The 26013-nt window shown below is 50.4% G+C and overlaps 1 protein-coding gene across 7 annotated transcripts in view; it reads left to right on the top strand.

Moving 5' to 3' along the window:
- Positions 1-21929, top strand: part of Rph3a (rabphilin 3A) — a 73948-nt gene extending 52019 nt beyond the window's left edge. For 6 of the 7 annotated variants that reach the window (XM_076922671.1, XM_076922673.1, XM_076922669.1 and 3 more), the window contains 15 exons: positions 1053-1218; positions 2825-2863; positions 2949-3101; positions 6033-6119; positions 6565-6624; positions 7576-7767; positions 9991-10070; positions 11567-11641; positions 13075-13184; positions 13819-13945; positions 14936-14992; positions 15527-15681; positions 16535-16616; positions 19206-19302; positions 20216-21929. In XM_076922671.1, the coding sequence (XP_076778786.1) occupies positions 1053-1218; positions 2825-2863; positions 2949-3101; positions 6033-6119; positions 6565-6624; positions 7576-7767; positions 9991-10070; positions 11567-11641; positions 13075-13184; positions 13819-13945; positions 14936-14992; positions 15527-15681; positions 16535-16616; positions 19206-19302; positions 20216-20346 (1611 nt within the window). In that variant the 3' untranslated portion in view covers positions 20347-21929. The remainder of the gene's footprint in view (positions 1-1052; positions 1219-2824; positions 2864-2948; positions 3102-6032; positions 6120-6564; positions 6625-7575; positions 7768-9990; positions 10071-11566; positions 11642-13074; positions 13185-13818; positions 13946-14935; positions 14993-15526; positions 15682-16534; positions 16617-19205; positions 19303-20215) is intronic. The other variant, XM_076922674.1, reaches the window with a different exon arrangement.
- Positions 21930-26013: the final 4084 nt, after the last annotated feature.

Genomic DNA, 26013 nt, shown 5'->3' with positions numbered 1-26013 from the left:
TTTTGCTTCCTTCTCTTCCTTCTACCTCATCCTCTGCCTCTCATGCTTCAGCCCCTTTGTCTGCCCATTCTCCTCTCTCTCTCTCTCTCTCTCTCTCTCTCTCTCTCTCTCTCTCTCTCCCTCCCTCCCTCCCTCGCCCAGACCTGGCTTTGTGTTGCTGGTTTTACCTCAAATCATTCCAGTTACTTTACTACTCACCCCCTGCTGCAGATGCTTGCCTTGGAGACATGGTCTCGATGGCCGTATTCTCTCTCCTCAGCCTCAGGACAGCAGAGCACTCAGGGAAGGTTTGATGAAGGTGGTTCATGGCAGAGTTGGGGACACCAGCAGAGTCAGAGGAATCTCCTACAACTGCAAGACAAGTAGTCCTAGGGCTTTGATTGTACTCCCTGGTCTGAATAGAAAAACACAGGCATCAGGAAGATAGGTGGAGGGAACAGGGGTCATTACCATCCAACAGTGGGGAGAGAGCCAAGGGGGTAGACATAGTGACTTTTCCCTCCACATCTGCAAATTCCTCTGATGTTCTGGACCACACAAGCCATAGGACCAAAGTCATAGAAGTCCAATTACTATGTGCCATACTAGGTAACCCTGTAGGGAATATAGCAAGATGGAATGTTGGATCTTCCAGATGTTCCAACATCATCCTAACTTGAGGTCATAATAGAGGCCTGAAGTCTTGAACAAGATGTCAGGAAGCAGGTCACCTGTTTTATCTCTTTGAGACAAGGTCTCATGTAGCCCAGGTTGATCTCAGACTTGAGTTCCTGATTCTCCTGCCTCCATGTTCCAAGGATTGGAACTTACAGGTGCATCCAACCTTCTTTACATCAACTGCAATGCCACAGTTATGAGAGAATCAGCACTGAGTCTCCATTCTTCCTCTCTCTACCTGTTTAGTTATTGGGTTGATCCTCGGCATGGTAAACGTTCAACTTTCTCCATCAATAAAATGACCATCAGGTTGTCATGCCCATGAGTTGTGGGGCAAAGATGAAAACTAGCAGTTGTTTGCCATGTCTCCCACATGTGTCTCCCTTCCTTCCCAGGTCTGGAAGCGCTCAGGAGCATGGTTCTTCAAGGGTTTCCCCAAACAGGTCCTTCCACAGCCCATGCCTATAAAGAAGACAAAGCCCCAGCAGCCTGCTGCTGAGCCGGCCACCCAGGAGCAGCCTACACCTGAGTCCAGGCAACCAGCCAGGGCTCCAGCTCGAGGTAGAACAAAGTTAACCCTTTTCAGCACCTTGGACATGTCCAAGCCTACTGGTCTACCTCAGTGCATCCTAGCAAAGAACCTGTTGCCAGTTTCTGGCCCCTAATCTAGGATTCCTTAGCCCCTGCTCAGTTCATTTTCAACCTTGTTTGGGAGGGCAGTACAGGGAACTTTCTAGAAAAAAGCTAGCTTGCCAAATGGCTTTGCCATCTTTCTTAGTAGGAAATTGAAAAGTACAAAAGAAGAAGAAATTAAAATTAGAAATTGGGAGAGACTGCCACTCACCTGAATATACCCTGGAACCTGGGGTCTTGGGCCTGCTAAAAAAGATTTCCTGGTTTTCTTGTATTTGTCCTTCCTCTACCCTTCATCTCCTCTGTTTTCTCTTTCTCCTTCCATTTCCTTGTCCTTTCCCCCCTCCTTCCCTTCCCCCTCTCTTTCCTCTTTCTCTCCTTTCCCCTCCTTTTTCTTTTTCTTCTTTTTTGGATAGAGTTTTATGTATCCCAGGCTTCTCTGGAACTCACTTCATATCTGAGGACTTGGTGACCTTGAACCTTGACCTCCTGCCTCTGTCTCCTAAGTTCCTGAGGTTACAAGTGTGCTACACCATGCCTGACTTTCTACTTCTGTTTCTTCTGTTGACTATAAACAATTCTGAAACTGGACTAATTAAAAGTGAAAGATGGATAGGAATTAAACTAGCAAAAAGAAATTAATTACCAACACTATTAATATCAAGGCTGTTATCTGAGTATGGTTATTAATAATTAAAGTGATCATTAAAAGAGAGAGAGGCAAGCAGGAAGAAAAATGACTTCATAAAGTCACATTTGCTTTGGACAGCACCACTTGGACCGGCCAGATAAAACCCTCATAAAAATCTCGATTAACACTGGATGTTAAGATCTAACTGAAGCACTAATGCTGGGACATCATTTCTCAGAAGAGAGTTAGAGATACAGGATTCAAATCAAAGCACCTGACCCAGCCTCTCATAGAATGGCTTCTCAGCATGCCTTGCATGGGGTCTCTTGCCAAAAGGTTTTCTTCATGGGTAATACAAGCCTTTCCACTTCTTGAAGAATCACCAAGTTGTCAACAGGCACTGTGTCCCTGAGGAGTGTGCAGTCCCACCTACCATCCTTGCTCCTGGTCAGCCTTCCCTCCCTCTTCTAGGAATGCCCAAGCCCAAGCCCACAGGCCATATGCAGCCCAGGGTAGCTATGGGTGCAGCCCCAAACAAAATTATAGATCTATTTTAGAACATAAGAATTTTTAGCCTTTTTCTGGTAACACAACTTTGTGGTGCCTGATTGTGAATTCACAAGTAACAGTGCTGTGCTATGATGTCAGAGGTTGGACATACCTGCCAGTATTGGTAGAAGAGACAGTTTTTGTTTTGTCAGTCTATGCTTGTGTCTTCATGGTGATGAGGGAATGAGACACCAAGAACAAGCCAGCTCAGGGGAGAGGCTGGTGGGAAACATGCTTAATGTTTCAAAAACAGTTCTTGGGAAGAGAGGGTGAGATCATTGTGGATCCCTGGAGTAAGAACCCTGTGGACTTCAGAAAACCAGTATTCCACATTATTTCTCTCTCTCTTTCCAGGTGACATGGAGGACAGGAGGGCCCCAGGACAGAAGCCAGGTGGGTTCTATCAACTCTCTCTCTCACTCTGGGACCCCATTCTATCACCTCCCTCTCTCTGTGCAAGCCATGTCTTTCCTTGCAGGCCCTGACCTCACCTCTGCTCCTGGGCGAGGAAACCATGGGCCTCCCACACGCAGGGCCTCTGAGGCACGGATGAGTACAGCTGCCCGGGATTCTGAGGGCTGGGACCATGGTCATGGTGGGGGTGCTGGAGACACCAGCCGGAGCCCAGCAGGTGAGCGATATGGGCATTGATGCCTTTATTGAATACCTACTGTACACCGTATTTTGCTCCCATGTTCACATCATTTATTCTGGTCTATACTCAAGGAGTCATACAAATCTAGCTCCAGATGACCAGGATCATAACTCTTCTTGCTCCCAAATAGCATATGAAGGCCACATGAGTTTTTGCTTTGCTTGATCCACTTGGCTTTGAGCAAAGTGAATATCTATCTAATTACTTTCCCCTGTGGCCTCGGCTATCAGTGTCAATGGGTGGGATAATGGGCCAGGACATAACTGGCTGACAGGTGCCACCATCAGGGCCCAGTAGACTATACCATGAAATAGTATGAAGAGAATCTTGGCTGCTTGACTTTGAAGGTAAAGACTGATAGCCTGGGCATGTATTTCCTGTGAACCTGTGTCTGAGCCTCAGGAGACTGTCCCTGGTTTTATAGCGAGAACATGGGTCTTAGTGTGGTAGCTGAGTGTTCAGGACCCACAGTGATCTCTGGTATCCACTCACCAACACACACACACATATATACACATGCATAATGAGAGAGAGAGAGAGAGAGAGAGAGAGAGAGAGAGAGAGAGAGAGAGAGAGAGGTTATCTCACTATCTGTCCAAAATGGCTTTGAATTCATGATCCTCCTGCCTCAGCCCCAGCCCCCAAGCCCTGGGATTACAAGTGTGCACCCTCACCCCTGGCTCAGTACTTATATCCAAAATTGTAGGTTTTTTATTTCCCTCATCCCTGTGACAGGATGAAGGATATAACCTCAAAGAAGGGGAGATGAATCTAGCTCACAGCATCAGAGGTCTCAGCCTGTCATAGAGAGGAGGGCAGAGCTGAATAGCTCACACAGCAGCTGACAGGAAGTGATCAGTTCCCTCCAGTGAGACCCCACCTCCTAAAGTTTCCACCACCTCCCAGAATAGTGCTACCAACTGGAGGCCAGGTGCTCAGCACACAAGCCTGTGGGGACATCTCAGCCTAACGTTTAGCTAGCTCTTCAGTTCCCTCCTTCCTGACAGCAGGGTTGGGCTCCTACCATCTGCTACCCACACTTGCTAGTGAACCCAGGGCTCAGATGGACAGAAAACAGAATCCTAGGTCTGACCACCAGAGTACATTTATGGAGCACCTCTTGTATACCAGGCACTCCCCAGAGCTTTTCTCCCAGAACTTCTTGATTCCTTGCCACAGCACCGACATGCAACTGTGAGACTTTTATCATCCCAACTCTACAGTTGTAAAAATTAGACTCAGAAAGGTGATGGCTCTTCTGACTCTTGCTACACAGCTGACAGTGAGTGAAAATCAGAATCAAACCTGCATCTACTCAACCCCCCCCCATGTCTTTTCTCCTCCAGTGGTGAAGCCTATATTGACCATACTTTTTGTTTTTGTGAAACATACAGTATTTATGATATTTAATTCACTGTTTTAGCCATTCCTCACTTACGGGTTGGCAGCATCAGGCACACTCACAATGTCATACAACCATCACCACCAGCCACCTCCAGAATGTTCCCTCTTCTCCAGCTGAGATTTTTGTAGCCATTAGATTGTAACTTCTCTTTGACCTCTTTCCTTTCCCAGAACCTCCAATCTTCTTTTCCTACATGTGAATTTGACACACTTACGTGGAATCACACAGCATTTACCTTTTTTACCTATTTCACTTCCCTGAGAGCTCTACACCTTCAAGGTTCATCCATGCTTGAGCATTTCTCAGACTGTCCTTCCCTTTTTCAGGTTGCATAATATTCCATTGAATAGACATACCACATTTTATTTATCCATTCAGACCAAGGGCCTTTAGGCTGTTACTACCTCTACCTTTAGCTGTTGTGTACTGTGCTGTTATGAACGACTCAGACAAATATCCACTTAAGCCTTTGGAGTAGAGACTTACAAGCAAGAATGTCCCAAAGTTGGGCAGTTTTATATTTAACTTTTTTTTTTTTTTTTTTTTTTTTTTTTTTTAAGAAACCACCATCCTGTTTCCTATGTAGTGTAGACAGACTTCTTTTACATTTCTGTCAATAGTATATCCAGTTTCTATAAACCTTTGTCAGCACTTGTGACTGTCTGGTTTGTTTAGTTGTTTTGTGTATTTGCTTGCTTGCTTGGTTCTGGAAACAGGGCTTCCCAGTGTAGCCAGGCTGGACTGGTATACACAGTAAGCCTCCTGTCTCACCCTCTTTTGAGTGGTATGGTTATAGGCATGAGCCACTAAATCGAGCTGCTGGTTTTGGTTTGCTTGCCTTTATTTTTGAGATAGGGTCTCACCATGTAGCCCTGGCTGGTCTAGAACTCACTATGTAGAACAGACTACCCTCAAACTCACAGAGATCCACCTCTTACCAATTTTCTTTGTGAATGGTGTCAGGATTCATCAGTGACACTAACTGGTACCAGTGCCTGCTCTGCACTGACCACAAACTCTCTGCATGTAATATCTCCCATAATCCCATTGGCAACTCATTGGGGGTGGGTTCCAGACAAGCATACCGCACTGATCTGCACTCATGGGTCCGCTTTATTGTTTTAAGATGGGTTCTGGTCTTGAGCTCACTCTGCGTTCCAGGCAGACTTTGAATTTGCAAGTCTCCTACCTCAGCCACCACCGAGTAGCTGAGATGACAGGCTTGCATCCCTGAGCCCAGCGTACCTGTGCTTTTCAGTAACTCTCCTGAGATTTGCCCAGAGGGTTTGGGCACCGAGGAGAAGACAGAGGGACCAGAGGAGGGCTGGAAGCAAAGCAGGGCAGCCTCCAGGGGAGCCTCAAGGGAGTGTAGACAAGTGTGTGCGTGTGTGTGTGTGTGTGTGTGTGTGTGTAGTATGTGTGTGCGTGCATGTGTGGTGTGTATTTGTGTGTGTGTGCATGTGTGTGGTGTGAATTATGCTGTCTTTCTCCTCCTCCTGCAGGTTTGAGGCGAGCTAACTCAGTCCAGGCCTCCCGCCCCACCCCAACCCCAATGCCAAGCCCGGCACCTCCTCAGCCGGTGCAGCCAGGTACCAGCCACGCAGCCACCATGTGCCCTGCATCCCTCAGTAGTGACCCCAGTACCATTGCTCTGCAGTGCTGAACCCTGAGCTCGCTCCTTAGACCCTGGGGGTGGAGAGGCTCTGTCTGGACTGTGACAGAGGGATGGGCAGAGCATCCTGCCCATTGTGAAGGTGTAGGTCTCCCCGTGGTCACTCCTCCACATCTGAGAAGGAAGTGAAAGCAGAGACTAGTGGTGGTGGGGGGGGCGGGGGGTGGAATTTCCAAGTTGAGGTTCAACCTGAGCTTCTGGGATGCCAGCATCCTCCATCCCCCACAGAGGGACAGTTCCTAATAGCCTGGAAACTTCTCCACACGATTCTCTGCTTCCTGTCTAGCTTGTGTATCAAGAGAGGGAAGGACAGATACCTGGATTTGTGTCTTCATCACCACCCCCTTTCCCTCCCCTTGCAGGGCCTCCTGGGGGCAGCAGGGCCACTCCTGGGCCAGGACGATTTCCAGAGCAGAGCACAGGCAAGTGTGTATTGCCTCAGTCTACAGGAACACATTTACACAGGCTGTAACCAAGACCGGTCTGACCAGGTCCCCTTTCTAAACCCCTGAACTATCCACACTGATAAGCCAGTTTCTGTGGCTCAGAGCACAGACTGCTGGGCCGTCCCTTCCTGTTGTGTGACTCCTGGCAAGTGACTAAACCTCTCTGAGCATCAGGTTTTTTCTATAAAGTGGCTACGACTTTCTTCATAGTCTTGTTGTGAAGATTAAACAAACTAAAACATTTTTTTAAAAAATAAGCTTGCCAGGCAGTGGTGGTGCACGCCTTTAATCCCAGCACTTGGGAGGCAGAGGCAGGTGGATTTCTGAGTTCGAGGCCAGCCTGATCTACAGAGTGAGTTCCAGGACAGCCAGGACTACACAGAGAAACTCTGTCTCAAAAAAAAAACAGAAAGAAAAAGAAGAGAAAAAAATAAGCTTAACAAAACAAAACAAAACACTTCCTGTGGAGCCTGGAGTGTGTTTGGCCCAGGATAAACGAATAGTGATTACTCTGACCCACATACAGGCAGGCCTCAGATGCCTGGTCGTCATGGTTACGTGGGAGCTATTTTTTTTTTCCACGGACCCTCAAGGTTTAATGCAACTAATAATTGACTGCCATAGAAACAACTCTGGATTCGGTAACTCCCATTCTACAAATAAGGAAACTAAGGCTCAGAGGTGTTAAGTAACTGGCCCTGGGTCACACAGCTGAGGCTGAGAGGTTCATGCTGTCTAGCCGAGTCCACACCACTGACTGAGCCCGGTGAGGTTTGTCTTCTTCCCATCTTATCTGAATCGAACCTGGTCTTGCACACTCTAGGGCCAGCCCCTCATTTTGAGTGCAGCCTGGGAACCCGCATTCTGAAAGCTTCTTCTAGCCTCATTGCTACAACAGACTCAACACTGTCTCTTTCCTCCCCGCAGAGGCTCCTTTGAGTGACCCTGGCTATCCAGGGGCTGTCGCCCCAGCCCGGGAGGAGAGGACAGGACCCGCTGGGGGCTTCCAGGCAGCGCCCCACACTGCAGGCCCCTATTCCCAGGCGGCCCCTGCCCGCCAGCCACCGCCTGCGGAGGAGGAAGAGGAAGAAGCCAATAGCTATGACTCTGATGAAGCAAGTAGGTGGCTCCCGGGGATGGGGCATGCTGGGAAAACTCACCCAGAAACTGAACCCAGTGGGGCAGAAATGGGACTCTGGGGCCCGTAGATGCCCCCTAACTGCTAACACGTGTACCTTAAAAAATCTGTGATTCTGGAGATCAAAGCCAGGGTCTTGAGTGTGCAGGGAAAGGGCTCTGCCATCGAGCTACACCCAGCAGCTCCCCAGCATTGGGATGGCCAGTGAGCGCCACCATGTGGCCAGTGCCGGAACTACATATTTCATGGAGTAAAGCCTGTGCGGGCAGCATTATTGAGCCTTTTTAAGCCTGTAGTGGGATTTTTTGAGGTTCAGCGGGGCGGACAGCTACCAAACAGAATTATCTGGTGGTCCACAGCCCCACAAAGCATGAGTTACCGTGTCCAATATGTGTCTCTATACGCAGTCAAATTTCTCCTCATGACCGGGACACCTGCAACATCATCCACTCAATGATTTGTTAAGCACCTACTATGTCCCTCTTGGATTCAGACCCAGAGGGCCAGGGACACCCTTACACGCGTGCACGCCACCCGCCCATGCATAGAGCTTTTTCTTCTGCTGTGGCTGAAGCAGCCAGGATGGGTGCTATTATGAGGTGGGGTGACCTGGTTGGGACTCCCCCAATCTGTATTGCTTCCTATGTAGGCTGATGAGTGGGTAAACCAAGGCACTGCAGGGAAAGTGCTTAGTAAACTGGACACCACTGTGTTGGGGTGAGCACACAGGAGGAACAGCAGTTGTGTTCTTCAAATGGCAGAGACCAGAGAGTGGATGCTGGTGGAGCTGAGCTCTGGGTGGGTCTGCCCTCCCACCAGGGCCGCCACACTTCCTACTTCCTGTCCCTAGCAAGTGGAGACCGGACTTTTTTCCTCATTCTGTGTATAGTCTTGGAAAGGCTCTCTACGACTCAGAAATGGCCAACGTCTTAGTTAGGGTTTCTATCACTGTGATAAATACCATGACTAATAAAAGCAGTTTGAGAAAGAAAGGGTTTGTTTTATCTTCCAGCTGTAATCCATGATGAATGAAAGTCAAGGCAGGAGCCTGGAGGCAGGAGTTGATGCAGAGACCATGGAGGGTGCTGCTTAGTGGCTTGCTTCTTGAAGCTTACCCAACCTGCTTTCCTATAGAACCCAGGACCACCAGCCCAGGGGTGGCACCACCCACAGTGGGTTGAGTTCTTTCCCAAGAACATGTTCCACAGGCCACTCTCCTCATTTTCTCAATTGAGGTTGCCTTCTCCCAAATGACTCTAGCCTTTGTCAAGCTGACACAAACTAACCAGCATAGCCAGTGAGTGAAGAAAGGTTCCAGTCACTCAGTGGCCACATCATGTGGTATAGCAGCTGTCCCTGTTGTCCCGGGGGCTCACCAGAGTCAGGAATCTGTGGTCTCAGGGAACAAAGAGGGGAGCCTTGTCTGTCTCAACAGCACTCAGTATCTGCCCTCTCCGATCCTTGTCCTGGCTGCTTTTCCACACTTCTTCAGCCATCCCAAGTGTGACCTCTCTGAGCCTCCAGGCTGCCCTGGCATAAGCTTTCTTACAGGGTTGGTTACAGCAAGCTGGGCCTCTATTCCTCACTGGCTCATCTTTGTCACTGACAAGGATTTATTGACCTCACACCCGGTGCCTCAAACTGCTCCAGGCACTAGGACATTAGGGGCAAAAGGGAACACGGGAGAAAGAGTCAAACATGAATGAGGTCATTGCAGGCCGAGCAATCTCTCCAATGGCTGCTTAAGGGAGGGCTGTTCTCTAGGAAGTGACTTTTGAACCAAGCTGTAGGGGCCTGAGAGGGTGTGAGCCATGTGAACAGGAAGTGGGAGAGCATTCCTGGGAAGGGGAACAGCAAACGCTCACTTTCATTCGTTCCTTTAGCACACACACAGGAGTACCTACTATGTGTCCTGCACATAGTAGGGACACACAGTAGTCAATCAGCCATCCCAGCCCTTGTCTTGGGGCACCCTCAATCTGCCAGGGGATGAAGTCACTAAGTAAACACGTTTACAAATGATTGCAGAAGGCCCCCAGGAAAGAGGTCTGCCAGGATGGAGCATTAGACCAGGGCCTGCAGCCTCCCTCTCTTCTGTGTTCCCAATGTCTAGCTGAGGCTGGACACGTTGGTAAGGGCTCATGAAGTGTTTGTAGATTGACTAAGCAAATGCTTTCCTTGGCTTCCATCTCTGTTGCCTGCAGCCACACTGGGTGCCCTGGAATTCAGCCTTCTTTATGACCAAGACAACAGCAACCTTCAGTGCACCATCATCAGGGCGAAGGTATGTGGGGACCCCTGGGGAGGCTCTGGTTTTCCTAAGAGACTCAGGTGGGGATGAACCCCAGGCCTGGTTCCTATCATCACCGACAGTGGCAATGACAGAGATGAGAACAGGGTTGTTGTCAGGCATGACAGACTTCCTCTAGGGAAGGTCCTGTGGCTGTTTCCTGAGAGTGGAGGCGGCTTGGCTGTGAGGGTTGCCCAGGCTACCCCACAGCATACCAGAGGGAACACTGCAGGTACCACCAAGACATAATGACAGCCTGACTTGGTGACTAGGTTTTCCATCTTTTTTGCTGATGTCTTTGTCCACCAGGGGGCAGCAATGGGGGTGGGGTGGGGACTGTGGCTGTAGATAGTGAAGGGGTGGGTGGGGGGGAGGTCAGGAAAACCCAGCAAGATCTGGACCAGACTCCCCCAGAGCAGATGCTGCCCCAAGCCACTTCGCTGCTGTGTTACTGGGGGTAGGTGGGAGTGGCTGACCCTCTCTGGCTCATCGGGGGTGACAGTGGTGTCCTTCCTCCAAGGTTGGCTGGGAAAATTAAATGCAAAGTGATGGGCCATCTGTGGGTATCTCTGTATCCAATGGCCTCCAGTAGAAATGATAAGGCCTCCTCCATTTGACTCCTCAAATGTCCCAAGCTTGGGACATTGAGAAGGTAAACAAGAGGCAACATGCTTGAAGCAAGTCCTACATCAACCTACCTTCCCTCCAAAGCCATTTCTTTGGCATGTACTTATTGAGCCCCTACTGTGTGCCGGGCTCTATGGTGAATGCTCAGGTATGTATTCTCTCTTCCCTCCTATTTCAGTGATCAGACGAGGGAGGCATTTTTTATTAGTCCCATTCGTCAGGTGGAGAAACTGAGGCTAGAAAGCTAATGCCAGGGGTTACATCCCTGGAGAGATGTGGGTTCATCTTCAAAGGCAAGCTCTCATTCATTACTCCCTGATCCCCACAGACCTGTGGACACCATGGCCCCATTAATCAGATGAGCAAGTTGAGGTCACAGGCAGGACTCCTGACAGTGTGTCTGAGTTGCAAAAGCTTGAGGGTTGCTCGGGTGAATGAGGCCAGCTTAGCTCATCTCAGAAAAAGGATGATAAAATGCAGACACCTTCTCCAGGCCCGGAGGGGAGACAGAGACTGTGAGTCTCACTCTCCAAGTGGGGAAACTGAGGCCTCAAATGAATACACAGGTCAGGCCCTGGATTCGGGAGTGCCTCTGCCCCAGGCCTCTCCTCTCTGCTAGCTATGCTGGGATGTCTTCTCCATTCCCCAAGAGACTCACATTCTTCCACTTAACAACACGGACCTGGGTTCAGAGAGGCATAGAAAGCTGCCCAAGGCCACACAGCTAGGGAGTGGCATGTTGCTAAACTCGATGCCAGCATTGTCTTCATGATACAGCATCCCTCCGTTCTGACCCCACTGGGTGGGACAGATGCCATCGCCTGCTGTGTCTGGAGGACTCAGGCCTCTTCCTCTTCCTGCAGGGACTGAAGCCCATGGACTCCAATGGCTTGGCAGATCCATATGTGAAGCTCCATCTGCTGCCCGGAGCCAGCAAGGTACTTAGGGGCCCTGGGTCCTGCATGGCCTCTCAGCTCAGAGCCTGGCGCCCCCTCCCCCACCCCACCCCACGATGGGCAAAGACCTCACATTGGGGGGAGGGGCAGCACCCCAAACAAAACTCTGGAGCCTAGCAGCTGCCGAAGGCCAAGAGGGAGCAACCACACATGTACAGATATGTTCCTGGGGCCCAGTGCTGGTGCAGTCTGCCTGCCCCTTAGCTAGTCATAGCCAGTGCATGTGTGTACACATGTATGTATATGTGTGAACACACATGTACACACACAAGCACACTTGAGGCGGCAGGAGCAGCATCTTTTCCAGGGTTTAGGGCTAAATTCTTGGATACTGCCATGCTGCTGAAGGGATGTGAGCCCTGCTCTTCCCTGTTCCCCCAAGAGCCGTTCTTAGCTCTGGGATTAATTTCCTTCTCTGGCGGCCCCACTCGGAAAGTGCACATGCACATACATACATACATACACATACATACATACACACACACACACACACATACATACATACACACACATACACATACACACATACATACATACATACACATACATACATACATACATACATACATACATACACACACATACATACTTTGTCCCATCATTGTTTTTGAGTCAAGGACATGCCCTCTCCTGTCTGTGACTAACTATGGTCCCTTCTGCTCCTCCAACCCACTGGTGACTTTTGCTGCCTACCAAAACCCATGTAATTCCAGTCATTCATGTACACATTAGTGTGGATTAGGGCCATCCAGCCTCCTCCTGTGTTGTAAGTGGATTTCCAGGCTTCTCTCCTGGAGTGGAATGAAACACTTTGTACTTTTTTCTTTTTTTTCCAGAACTGATGACCGAACCCAAGGCCTTGTGCTTGCTAGTCAAGTGCTCTACCACTGAGCTAAATCCCCAACCCCTGTACTGTTTTTTAAAAGGCTAGACCTGGTGGCATAGACTTATAACCCCAGCTACTGGGCAGGCTGAGGCAGGAGGATCACAAACTCAAGGCCTGCCTGAGCAACTTAGCTCCATTCAGAGATTTAAGATTGTTTGTGTGTGTGTGTGTGTGTGTGTGTGTGTGTGTGTGTGTGTGTGTATGTTTTGAAGGATGAGGGTGTTAGAGCACCTGCCTACTATGTGCAAGACTCTGGGTCCCAGCCTCACTACTGTGAGAGGGAGGAAGGGAGCCTGGCTCCCCTCATTCACCCCCAGAGAACTTTCAGGCATGGAGGACACTGCCTGAGAACTCAGGAAATAGCTCCACACCCCTGCCTTAGAACACATGGCATCGTTTCTGCTATAAGTCATGTCTGTCTCCAAGAGACACATCCAAGCTTTCTCACTTAAGGAGGTGTTCAAGAAGGCTCCCCAGGTTGGCTCTGCTAACAGGTGCCTGTCTGTCTGTCTGTCTCCTGGGGCTCTAGTCCAACAAGCTTCGTACGAAGACCCTGCGCAACACTCGGAATCCTGTGTGGAATGAGACGCTGCAGTATCATGGCATTACAGAGGAGGACATGCAGAGAAAGACACTCAGGTGCCTGCAGGTGGCCATGGAGGGCAGGGCCACGGAGGGCGGGGCCATGGGGGCGGGGCCATGGGGGCGGGGCCAGACCTTACCGCATGGTCTCCAGAAGGAACTGTAAATGCAGGGGCCCTTCCTTATCTAAGTGCTTGTGGCTGTCAGCCTGTGTTGTCCAGGCAGCTGTGACAGACATCTGCACATGCTCAGTACAGACTGAGGGTTTTTTTGCCCCTGGTTGACTGAATGTGTTTGGATGTAGAACCCATAGTTAGAGAGGCACAGCTAAGACTCATATGCATGGTGCAGGGTTGTACGTGCCTGTCATCCCAGTATTTGGAAGGCTGAGATGGGAGGATCAGGGATTCTGGGCTAGCCTGGACTACATAGTGAGTTTTAGTCTAGCCTGGGCTACATTGCAAATTTCGTCTCAAGAAAAGGTGGTATGTACTGTTTGGTCTTGTATACACAGGATCAAATGCAGACACATAGCCCCTTGGGGGCAAGAGTGAGTCTCTTAGGGTAAAGGAGGGTTTAGGGAAGGACCCTGAGGGCCTCCGGGCACTGGAATGTTCTAGCTCTTTGCGCCCCTCACCTGGGTGCATAGCCAGGCTCAGTGTCTATTGTTCTCTCTCTGGCCCTGTGGCAGGATCTCCGTGTGTGATGAGGACAAGTTTGGCCACAATGAGTTCATTGGTGAGACCAGGTTCTCGCTCAAGAAGCTGAAGGCTAACCAGAGGAAAAACTTCAACATCTGCCTGGAGCGGGTGATCCCGGTGAGCCAGGGGTCACTGCCTTCCTGCAGCGCTGTGTGGGCATCAGGCAGGAGCCTAAGGCAGTACAGAGCACCAGGTGGAGGTGGGATGACTTAGGGTCGGGAGCAAATGACCAGGGTCACCCCCAAGAAGCAGGGAGCCAGCTCCCCACAGGGACGCCTCCAGCATGGGAGGTGCACCTGCAGCCTCTTTGTGCCAGATGACCAGGAAAAGGTGCATGGTGAGGCACTGGGCTGCGTTTTACAGCCAACTGGGAGTGTGGGTCACACAGAGTAAGTCATGAAAGCCTGCCCTGGGTATGAAGTATCTCCTTGGGTCCCTGTCTAGCGGCAGCTGGCTGTTTACTCGATGACTCCAGCTGGTCAGGACAGTCACTAAGCTCACGTCTTCAACACCACTATCATCATGTGGCTATGTCTATTTTGATAAAATAGGCATAGCGGTCCCGAGTCACAGAGGAGGCCAGGTAGGCAGGTGTCTGGGGAGCTCCTCCTTCAACCTCTCTATGCTGTGCTCAGGGTAGGGGCCTTCATCAGGGCTGACCCCTCCTCATCTCTAAATGGTGAAGGTTGAGTTTAACCCACAGTTCACAACCATGCTTTCTGGATCCCTGGGGTTCATCGGAAGGATCCCAGAGCCACACAGGAGAAACATCTAGTAGGCTAGACCCTAAGAACCCTGAACCACTCATCCTGAGCAAATGGATATACTTGTGGTATATGTGTGGATCCTCTGACACTTGGACAGTCTGCTGGTCCTCCCTGACCCTTGGTGTCTTCTTCTGTAAATTGGGGAACACAATAGAACTCACACCAGTGGCTGACACCCCTTCCCCCCCCCGCCATCTTGACAGTTATTGCTGTATAAGCATTGGGGAGAGGAAAGTATGGAGGTTCCTGGTTTGGAGAGCTCACCTTCTCGGCTCCTGGTCCTCGTTGGGCAGGGAGATGAGTATCCAAGGTTACCTTCCTATCCTGTCTCCTCCCACAGATGAAGCGTGCAGGGACCACTGGGTCAGCCCGTGGCATGGCTCTCTATGAGGAGGAGGTGAGCTGGCTCTGGGTGGGAAGCGGGGCTGCTGAGACTACCAGGGCACCCTCCCCCCCATACCCCTCAGTCCTCCTCCCTCTTTATCCCAGTCAGTGATCTGCTAGCTCATGGAGAGAAGGGTGTCTTTTATCCCCAGGGTTAGACCATGGGAAGAGGAGCCTGTCCCTATGGTTACACACCCATGTTACTGAGCCTGCTTCACATGGCTCCTGCTGCTGGCTGTATGGAAGGGCATGAGCATCTCTTTATGGGGATCTGAGGCCAGTCAGGTCAGGGACCAGAATGGACTCCAGTACACGGAATGTTCCAAGTCAGGGATCTGCCCCTGCCTGATGCAAGTTGAGCCTGGGACCAACATACCTGAGCCTAACCCAAAACGTTCTACTGGGCCAGCTCGGCAGAGGCACCTGCTGTCCATGGTGCAGACCTCCTTGCTGGCCCTAGCTCTCCTGCCCTCCACCGCGGTCTCCCGTAGTAACCACTCACGCGCCCCACCTCTCTGAGCCTCACACTTCCTTTTGCCACATGCAGCAGGTGGAGCGGATCGGTGACATAGAGGAACGGGGCAAGATCCTGGTGTCCCTCATGTACAGCACGCAGCAGGGTGGCCTCATCGTGGGGATCATCCGCTGTGTGCACCTGGCCGCCATGGACGCCAATGGCTACTCAGACCCCTTCGTCAAGCTGTGAGTTGGTGTCCTGGGAGGCGAGAGGGGGCAATGAGGACCAAACTCTTCCTAGATGATTAACCATTGAGACCTAGAGAGGGAAGGAATCTGGCCAAGATCACACAGCTAAACTGTGCCCAGAACAGACTAAAGGTGAGGCTGGAGTATCAGAAAGCCAGCCGATGTGATGCCTGCTACCATCCCTTCCTAGAGTGATCCCACCTAGAGCCCAGGCATCATCCACGCATGTCCTCAGTAGCTCAGATCTCTGCTATCAAAGAAGCAATTGGGCTTCATCCAAATTTCTATAGAAACACTCAAAAGACCTCAAACTCAGGGTTATTCCCACCATCTCATCAAAGCTGCTCTGCTGGTGACAACTAGAGTCAGGTGTGCCCACCCTAAGAGGGTTTTAAGCCTTTTTTTGCTCACTTGCCTGGAAAATACAAGAACACTAGTGGACTCAGTTGGTGGAATGTTCTTCAGCTGTTCTGATAATTGTGTGCCAAAGCCTGTTCCCCAGAGTACCTGTTCCCACCCAGAAGATACTGACTGAGCACCCACTGTGTGCTAGGCACTCTGAGAAACAGCTTCCTGGTTAGAGGCAACAGTGGTGTGTGCAAAGGCCCTGGGGTGGAGGATAAAGGGGTGGTGAAGAGCATGATGGGAAAAAGGGATAGGATGGGGCTGGAACCCAACCACATGGACTCCTGGGCCATGCAAAGGTTCTAAACTCTCCCCCGAGGTCACAGGAAGCCGATGGATAGCTTTGAGCAGCAGAAAGACATGAGAGGCTCAGAGCAGGGCCCACACCACCCAAGGCGGCACCAGTGTTAGGTCACTTTTCTGATTTACGGGTGTCTCCTCCCAGATGGCTGAAACCGGACATGGGGAAGAAAGCCAAGCACAAGACTCAGATTAAAAAGAAGACCCTGAATCCCGAGTTTAATGAGGTAGGGCTACCCCCTGTTCTTCTCTGTCATACTGATGGAGACTTCCTGTGTGTGAGAGAGAACAATGAATCCCTTCCAGAATATTCCTAATTGCCTCAAAAGAGTGTTTCCGTTATTGATAGGCTTGAGTTATATCAGAAGGAAAGGGGACAGGTTCCCTGTCCCAGACCAAGCCACAGCTTGAGAACAATGCAGGAAGCTGTTTTCTGAGACTGGGCTAAGTCCTCCACAAGCCCCCCACCCCCCGCCCCGCTTTCTTTCCCAGCACACCGATGGCCGCCTCCACACCCTCCCATCAAATTCCACTGAGCATTGGGGCCTCACATATGTTCCCTCCCCTGTGTTCTCAAGGCCCCCACCATGGCTCAGACCCTGGAATGTCACAGGTGGACCACTGCAGTAGACCTTCTGCTCCCTCCTCCCGGCCTGACATCTCCATAGAAGTGCAGAAAACTCTGAATGTGTCCTTCCCGTGTCTAAGAGGTCATGCCAACCTGTGTGCCTCTTTTTCTCCCCAACAAACTCCTATTCATGCCTCAAAACACGTGTGTTTTGACTTCCCACAGGCGAGGTTATCCCATGCTTCCAGGATCTTGTGTCCCTTCATCTCACCCTTAAATGCTTTCTTTTTCATTAACTCTTAATAAACCAGTCGGATGGGAGGGGTACAGGTGTCTGTTCCATCTGCTGAGGACTAAAGAAGGATGAAGCTAACTCATCCAGACACCTCCATTTTAAACCCAAAACAAACACACCAGGGCTGAGCTGGTCCCACAGCCTGGAGTCCAACCCCAGTGCTCGCCCTCTGGCCTTGCCTCTGAGCTCTGAGTCCATCAGAGCCAGTGATTGCTGGATTCTAATGCACTTTGTAAGTGAGGAGGGATGTATGATATGGTTCATTTATGATGGTGTTTGAAAACCAGGATCTGAGCGCTCACTCAGGAGACCCACCCTGTAGACTGCCCCACCTTCTCTTGGAATCTGGACAAGTCACAAATAAAAAATCCAAATAGTTGTGACAGGGACAGACCTGGGAGACTGAGGCAGGAGGTTCAAAAGTTCAAGGCCATCCCGGGCTACCTAGGGAGACCCCCAAGACACTGTCTCAAAACAACACAACCACAACCAGAAGCATCCAATCAAATCCCCTCCTCCCCCAGCCTCAGAAGTAATGTTTTTTTCTGAATTGATAACAGTATGCACTTCTGAGTTTTTGAAACGTGTAGCTGACTCACGGCTCTTAGTTCACCTGACATCATCGTATACACTGCAATCAGAAATGCATGCCTTGGAAATTGTCCTAAATAAGTGATCAAGGGTGGACAGAGTGAGCTGACCCCTTAGATGCCGCTGGATCAGTCAAAGACTGAAAGCTAGAGGCAGCTACATACCTAACCGTGAGTTCAGCAACTGATAAATGTCACCATGACGACGATGCTGTAGGCCCAGTGAGATGGCTCCGTGAGTAAGGGTGCTTGCGGCCAAGGATGATGACCTAAGTCTTCTCTCTGAGGCCTACCCGATAGGAGACTCCCACCGATTGCCCTCTGACCCCTATATCTGAGCCATGGCACGCAAGTGCACAGATATAGTGTACCTTTCACGATGGTGACCTTAAAATACTTCCGTCCATCTGTAGCTTTGGTTGTCCTGGGACTCTCACTGTGACTGAAGGCAGCCTTGAACTTGTGGTGATCCCCCTGCCTCAGCTTCCCAAGTGCTGGGGTTAGGGATGTGAACCAATCGCATCAACAAGAAATATTTTTGGAAAATGTGCTGAGTTGATTTATTTTTTTTAAGTTACAGAGTGGAAAGAGGGTACTTCAGAGCTTTAAATTTAGGATTAATTTAGTTTTCTTAAAAATCACACATGAGTATAAATAAATGCACATGGGCAAATCCTGACAGTGGCCATTCTCGAGTCTGGCTACAGATAACGTGTCATGGCTTCCTTGTTTGTCTGAAAAATGAACATGACTGATGTTTACAAGCTGTCAGGAAAAACTACTTTAAAAAATCAGATTGTTAAGCCCAGTGAAGGCTGAGGCCAAGATAGGATACTCATTCCAGAGTTTGAGGCTAGCCTGGGCTACACAGTTGAGCTCATCCCTGAGTTTGAGGCTAGCCTGGGCTACACAGTTGAGCTCATCCTTAAGTTTGAGGCTAGCCTGGGCTACACAGTTGAGCTTTAGGCCAACAAGGGGTTAAGTGAGACCCTGTCTCAAAAGTACAACCAGACAAAATCTTTCTTGTTTGAGTCACAGAAAATCCCTAACCCTAACCCTGAGGGACACCCTTTAGGGAAGGACACCCTCTCATGAAGAACTCCCTCTAGGGAAGTCCCCAGGAGGGCCAAGTTCACCATCAATGACGCAGTGAACCATTCAGTATCAAACAGAGCCCACTGCCAATGGGTCATCAGGATTCTGTGTCCTAAGGAGCTTATTGAAAAGGGAAGACAGGCCTGGGGTAGGAAAGGTTCTTTGCTCCCAGAATGCCCTGCTCCAAGGACTCCTTGGGCTGCACCCCTAGCTGCTAGCACCGGAAGTTCAGGGGACTGTTGCTTACTTCTCCCTCTGTTGTTCACAGGAGTTCTTTTATGATATCAAACACAGCGACCTGGCCAAAAAGTCCCTGGATATCTCAGTGTGGGACTACGACATTGGCAAGTCTAATGATTACATCGGTGAGTGTTCCGGCTCCCGGGACAGCCTTTTCATCTGGGCTCCCCAGAAGAGGATACCTTGCGGGGCCCTGGGGAAGGCCACATTCACACAACCCCATCTTCTGGAAGCTCGGCAGGCTCAGGGCTAACCTGGGAATCAGAGTCCTGACTTTGATCCCATCTGGATGTGCTCTTACTTGAAAGGGGGTACACACCATGGCAGAATAGCTGAGCGCCAGGAGAGCAGAGAGTGGGCCCTCTGCAGGAAGCAGTCACGGAGTCCCCCTTAATCTCTATACAAGATCCAGAGGAAGGGTTTAACGCTACCAGCCCTTCCAAATCCCGAGGATAGCATGTTGTAAACATGGCACAGGGAGAGAGACTCCAGGAAGGGGTGAGGAAGAAACAGACCCTTTGGGAGGTGACAGTGAATGCCCAGCATGTGGAGACACACTCAGAAAAGAAGAGTAGAAGTCTGGTGAGGATTTGTAACCATGAAGTCCTGGCTTGGTGCTGCAGGAGGGAGCCATTGCACGTTCTAGAGGCTCAGAGGTTGATTATAATATTGACCACAGTTGCCGGGCAGTGGTGGCGCACGCCTTTAATCCCAGCACTTGGGAGGTAGAGGCAGGCGGATTTCTGAGTTCGAGGACAGCCTGGTTTACAGAGTGAGTTCCAGGACAGCCAGGGTTACACAGAGAAACCCTGTCTCAAAAAACCAATATATATATATATATATATATATATATATATATATATATATATATATATTGATGACAGTCACATAGGAACGGGCCTCTCAGAGAATGGGCTGTGGGTGTCACTGCTTGGTGGCAGTCTTTCTCCCAGTTCTACTCTTGGGTCTAGAGACACAACTGGCTACTGTGTCCTTCTCCATTGACTTGCCCCCCCCCCCTCTCTGCTCACCCCTCAGGAGGCTGCCAGCTGGGGATCTCGGCCAAAGGTGAGCGCTTGAAACATTGGTATGAGTGTCTGAAGAACAAAGACAAGAAGATTGAACGCTGGCACCAACTGCAGAACGAGAACCATGTGTCGAGTGATTAGAACCTGGCGCCCTCGTGTCCCTGTCTCTGCCCCAGCTGCTCTCCCCTTGCAGCATCTCCCCTGCCAACCTTGAACCTTTGATGTCTCCCCCCACTTCAGGTCCTGCTACAAAAGAACTCTCTGGGCTTCAGGGTCTAGATGGGAGCCCTCTCTGGTCCCCAGAGATTGGGTAGTAGGTGTGGGGAGACATTTACGAAGAGATTTTACTCTGACCTTGAGCATCTTCCTGTCCTCTGGGGCATTGGTGAACCCACAGGTTGTAAGGACCAGGAGGAGGGCAGAAATTATACACTGAGGCTGCCCCTGTCCTTCCAAAACACTCCAGAAAAGAAAAAAAAGACCCATCCTCAACTCTAGACACATGAGGAACTAGACACAGAGAATACAGAGAGGCTGCACCCCCTCTTTCAGGAAGCTGCCCGGCAGCTTGGTAAAACTAACCTCTCTCTCTGCACCTCCCTCCTCCTTGCTCATCTGTCAATACCTCCTCACCCACCCTCCTGCCCTCCCCTCTACTCCTTGCCCCTCTTTTACTCCCACCTCCACAGTGGGGGATGCAAGGCAGAGCCTCAGCCTGTGCCCCTTGCCAGCCTGGCCAGCAACCTCACAAGCTGGATGAAGCTGGGCCCCACACCTCTGGCATCACCAAATCTTCTGTTGGCATGGCTGGCTATCTTTGAGCCTGGGGCCCACAGCCGGCACAGCCTGGGTGCATGGCAGCACTATAGACATCCTGAGGTCCAGGATCTCTCTTTTTCATCACTGGTCCCCAAATGGGCACAGGTGGCACAGAACTCTGTGTATGAGGGGACTTGCTTTAGGACCCCATGCTTCTATCCTTCCTCTACTCTTTGCAAAGAATAAAGGACCCTCTCCCCAAACTCCCACTCAGAGCCACCTCTGTTCTGTCTCTCTATCTCCCACTTTCTTCCCTATGATCAAATTACAGTACTTAGATCTTTAATCAGGCCAGAACTCTCTTGGTCCATGACAAATCAAGAGAAATGTACATCTAAGGCTGGAGTCGGGCCGTCTTCCTCGCATTGAGAGGCAAGTCTGGTTTTTCCCATCTTGATAGTCTTTCTCCATCAACATCCCAAATCCCAGACAGATCAGACAGATCAAGACTAAAACCTCCCATTTCCAACTCTCACAGTCTCGCTTGTTCTTTCCAATGTGCCCCCCACCCCCACCCTCTCAGCAACTCATGCTGTTCCTGAGGGACTCTTGTGTTTCCCGGAAATGACTCTCTTCTAGAATCAGGCTCTGCCTGCCCCAAGGTGGCCGACCTTCCCACTTTCATCTTCCCCCTTGCCCAAGGCTCCCCTGTTTAGTCTCTATAGCCCAATGCTCCGCCCACTTCCCTGTCATGGTCACCTTTAGGAGAAAGCATGCTGGCTGAGTCGCCTAAGCCTGATGCTGGTTTTGGCTCTGCAGCCTGCTCGCAGCACCCTGATGCCCTCCCCACGACACACACCCACCCCTCCACATAGAACACAAGTCCCTGGCTGCATGCACGATGCCCACTGCCTTTCTTTGCACTGATGTAGCCAAAAATAAAGTAGGACTATCCGAGAAAATGACTGGCCTGCTTCTCTTCCTTGCTCGTTTCTAGAAGTTTCTTTTGCCTTCCAAATGGGACATGTAGAGGCTTGGGGACCACACAGGCGAGTTGTCAGGGTGCAGTGTAGTAACTGAGCAGAGGTGCTGTCTGGCCAATTTCATCCTGAGCATAGACAGATGGGCTCAAGAAACCCAGGGGATCGTCCCATCTTCTGAGACGCCATGTTATGGGAGCCCACCAAACAGCAGGCATGTGTTCATCTCTCTCTCCTTCTCATCTTTGGAGAGGTGTCAACAACTGTGGGACCAAATGTTTTAAGATCCTGGGAGATGAAGAGACAGATAGGTCAGTAGAGAGCCTGGTAACATGAGGACCTGAGTTCAGATCCCCAGAACCTATGTGAAGAGCCAGTTGTGTGCCAGCAAGGCAGCTCATCGAGGAACAGCTCTTGTCGCACAAGCCTGGAGATTAGATTTCAGTCCTTGGAACACAACTACATGTGCAAAGAGAGAGTTTCCTGACCTCCACATGCATGTCATGGCACAATGCTCCACTAACATCATGTACACACACAATGAAGTTCGGTGTGGAGGTATGGGACTAGAGTCCCAGGAGGCAGAGGCAGGAGGAGGAAGAAGAAGAAGAGGAGGAAGAGGAGGAAGAAGAGGAGAAGAAGGAGGAAGAGGAGGAGAAGGAGGAAGAGGAGGAGGAGGAGGAGGAAGAGGAGGAAGAGGAGGAAGAGGAGGAGCCCCAGTGCTCACTGACCAGCAGGTTGTACCCCACCTATGGGCTATAGGTTCATTGAGAGACCCTGTCTCAAAAATAAGAGTGAAACATAGAACGACACCATTGTTGACCTTTGACCACCACCTACACATATGTATACACATATGAGCATGTACACACATACACACACACACACACACACACACACACACACACACACAAACCTAGACAAGTAGGGGGCCTGTCCAATCCAATTTATCCTATTCAATTTATCAAACAGATGAGGAAAGAAAGACCCAAGGCAGCTCAGAATGGGAGGGAGCCAGGCCTTAGACTTCCAGCCCAGTGTTTACCATGGCAACTAGGATCACACAGAGCATCTGATGAGGTATCTGCTGATACCTTCCCTGGGTTTTAGTACCTCCCAGCTCAGAAGGAGCCTTCACTGATAGATCCATATTCCACATTCTCGGTGACCTGAAAGCCAGATAAATAAATCTAGAACCCCTGTCCCCACTCTTCTCCACAAGTCTCATATAGTCCAGGATGGCCTTGAACTGCAAATGTAGCCTAGGCTAACTTTAAACTCCTGACGCCCCAGGTTCCCCATCTCCACCTCAAGAGGATTTTTAACCCCCCTGAATTGAGTTCCTGGAAGACACAAACAATTTATTGGAAAGGCCAGCCCCTTCCTGCTGAGTCGGTCAGTTTGTCCCAAGGCCAGTTCTTCCAAGACAATTTCTCTAGTTCCTGGAATCACCCGGGAATCCTGAGAGTTTCTTTTCAAGCTGCCTGTACTCCCCTCACCTTCCTCAAGACTCGCTGTCCCCCTGGGGAGCAGCTGGCCCCTTTGCTGGCCAATTCCCACCTCCATAGTGACTGAAGTCAGCTGCCTTCAGGTCAACCCATTTACTGAAGTTCAGCTGCTTGCCACCAGGTGAGCACAGGGGCAAATGTGAGGCAGAGCAAGCCCTCTGAGGCCCTTCCCCTTCCCAGTACTTGCAGCAGACATCACTAATCAATACCTCACCTGCTGAGGAGCCTGCCAAAGGATCCAGAACCCTTCTGTGTACAGTGTTCCATGCAGCCACTGCCAACCAAGGGAGGCCCATCCTGAAAAAGGCTGCCCCCTGATCCCAGCATAGGACACGCCTACCAGGCTGAGCATTTTCATGAACACTGGGACTCCTGAACAGGCTAATGGTTCTTTTCTCTTGGTTATGTCAGAGACTACCTGGAGTGATGTGATAGGAAACGCTGTCCCCACACACTTACATCTTTCCCTCATGTTGGCCAGGCGCTCATTCTCTGACATTAACATTTGGGAACATACCCGGGGCACTGCAGTTACATCATCCATGAAGACCCCTGACGCATGGCACAGAATTCAGAAATGTCATTCCACATGCCTACCTTATACTTGGGCTCTGGTGTATAGCACCCATCCAAGATGGTGCTCCCGAACTGGGGAGGGCACCCCACAGGAGGCTGGGAGAAAGCAGGAGGGGCAGGTACGAGCTGGGAGGAAGGGGTGAGTGTCTCTAGTCCATGGAACTCCCAATCTCCCGCAAGCCATATTATTATTATTGTTGTTGTTATTGTTATCATTATTCTGAGTGGGCTGAAGGCACTCAGTTGGCGGCAGAGCTGAGTCTGGGCCCCATCAGAGCAGACAGAGCTGACAAAGAGGGGACTGGGTCAAGGGACTCATGAGGATAGCAGTGTATCCCCAGCATCAGATGGCCATGTGGCCAAGAGGGTGACTCAGGGTCTTAAACCTTGTGATCTGGGCTCTCCCAGGCTCAGTTAGGGTCGTCAGGGGCGTTGACCTCACTGGACTTAGTGACACTGGTTAAGATGCACAGGGGACATGGGAAAGTATAGATGAGCCGGGTGTAGGGACACACTATAATCCCAGCACTCAGGGCATGGAGGCAGGAGGATTGCTGTAAATTGAAGGCTAGCCTAGCCTGTGAGACAATGAGGCCATGTCCTAAAACAACAACAACAAGGGTCACTGAGGTAGCTCAGAGGGCGCAGGTGTTTGTCACCAAATCTGGTGGCCTGAGTTTGGTCCCCAGGACCCACGTGGTAGAAGGAGAGAGAGCGCAGCCTCCTACGAGTTGTCCTCTGACGTCACACGCTCACACACATGAAATAAATGGAATAGAATATTTTAAAGCATAATTAGCCTGGCCCTCCCTAGATCTGCTCAGGACCCTCAGCTGGCCTCTTGTCCTCCCTTCCTGACACTTGTGGGAGGGACCTTCACATCCCAGTTCCCTCAGGATCCACCAAGAAGGATCCCAATGAGGCCAAGAAGATTGATTGTACCTGGGGGCTGGGGAGATGGCGCAGAGGAGGTTAAGGCACTGAGTGCTCTCGAGGAAGACCTGGGCTCAGTTCCCAGAATCTATCTGGTGGCTTACAAAAACTGATAACAATTTGGTGTTGTTTATTTTTTAAGACAGAGTCTCACCACTGTGCTCTGACTAACATGGAACTCACTCGGTAGACCAGGCTAGCCTAAAAAGACCCCACAGAGGTCCAACTTCCTCTGCCTCCCAGGTGCTGGGGTCAAAGGTCTGTGACACTGCACCTGGCTGACTAAAAGAAATTTAAAGAAGCTGACACTTTGTGCTGAGGGCTCACCTCTGACCTGGAATAACACAACCATGGTCAGCAGAACTTCCCGCTCCTGTTTCTTTAAGGGAAAAACTGTGTTACTGCCTAAAGTGTGTTCTCAGTCATAGCCCTGGGCAGGATCATTTTTTCCATTTATTTTCTCATCTGTTGTAGGTTTTTTTTTCTCACACTCTGGAGTGAATCCAGCTGTGGTCTAGCCCAGGATGGACCAGCCTCCATTATCCATCCTCCTGCATCAGCCTCTGCGTGCTGGACTGCCAGGGCTACTCACAATGCTGCTTTTCTTTCTTGTTTTCCTGTATATGAAGGGTTAATGACCTAGAAGCCCCAGACAGTCTGAGTGACTCCCTGCAGGAGGAGAAGTATGCTGGTCTCAGTGTGCAGTTAGGATCAGGGAGGCCAACGGGGTAAGCACCCCACTAAAATTCTCCAGCTTGGGACAGCAGGACCAGGTTTGCAGACCCCCAAAGGTCCCGCCTCTACCCTAATCACCTGGAGCTCCTGTGTCCGGTGACCAGTCTCCACCAGCATGGATCTGCATAAAGGACAATTCTGCTCCTGCAAAAGGCTGGTCTCTCATCTCTGCATCACAGTAAATTCTGGTCAATGTCCATGTGTGCATGTGTGGGTGTACACCTGTTTGTGTATTTGTGTATGTGCATAGGCAGGCTTAAATGTGCCTGTGGATGTGTGCACATGTGTATATGTGCGTGCATGCATACATATGTGTG

This window comes from Arvicanthis niloticus, chromosome 24 (genome assembly GCF_011762505.2).
Source record: "Arvicanthis niloticus isolate mArvNil1 chromosome 24, mArvNil1.pat.X, whole genome shotgun sequence".
Lineage (NCBI taxonomy): Eukaryota > Metazoa > Chordata > Mammalia > Rodentia > Muridae > Arvicanthis > Arvicanthis niloticus.
This window is presented reverse-complemented; position numbering and strand designations above follow the sequence as displayed.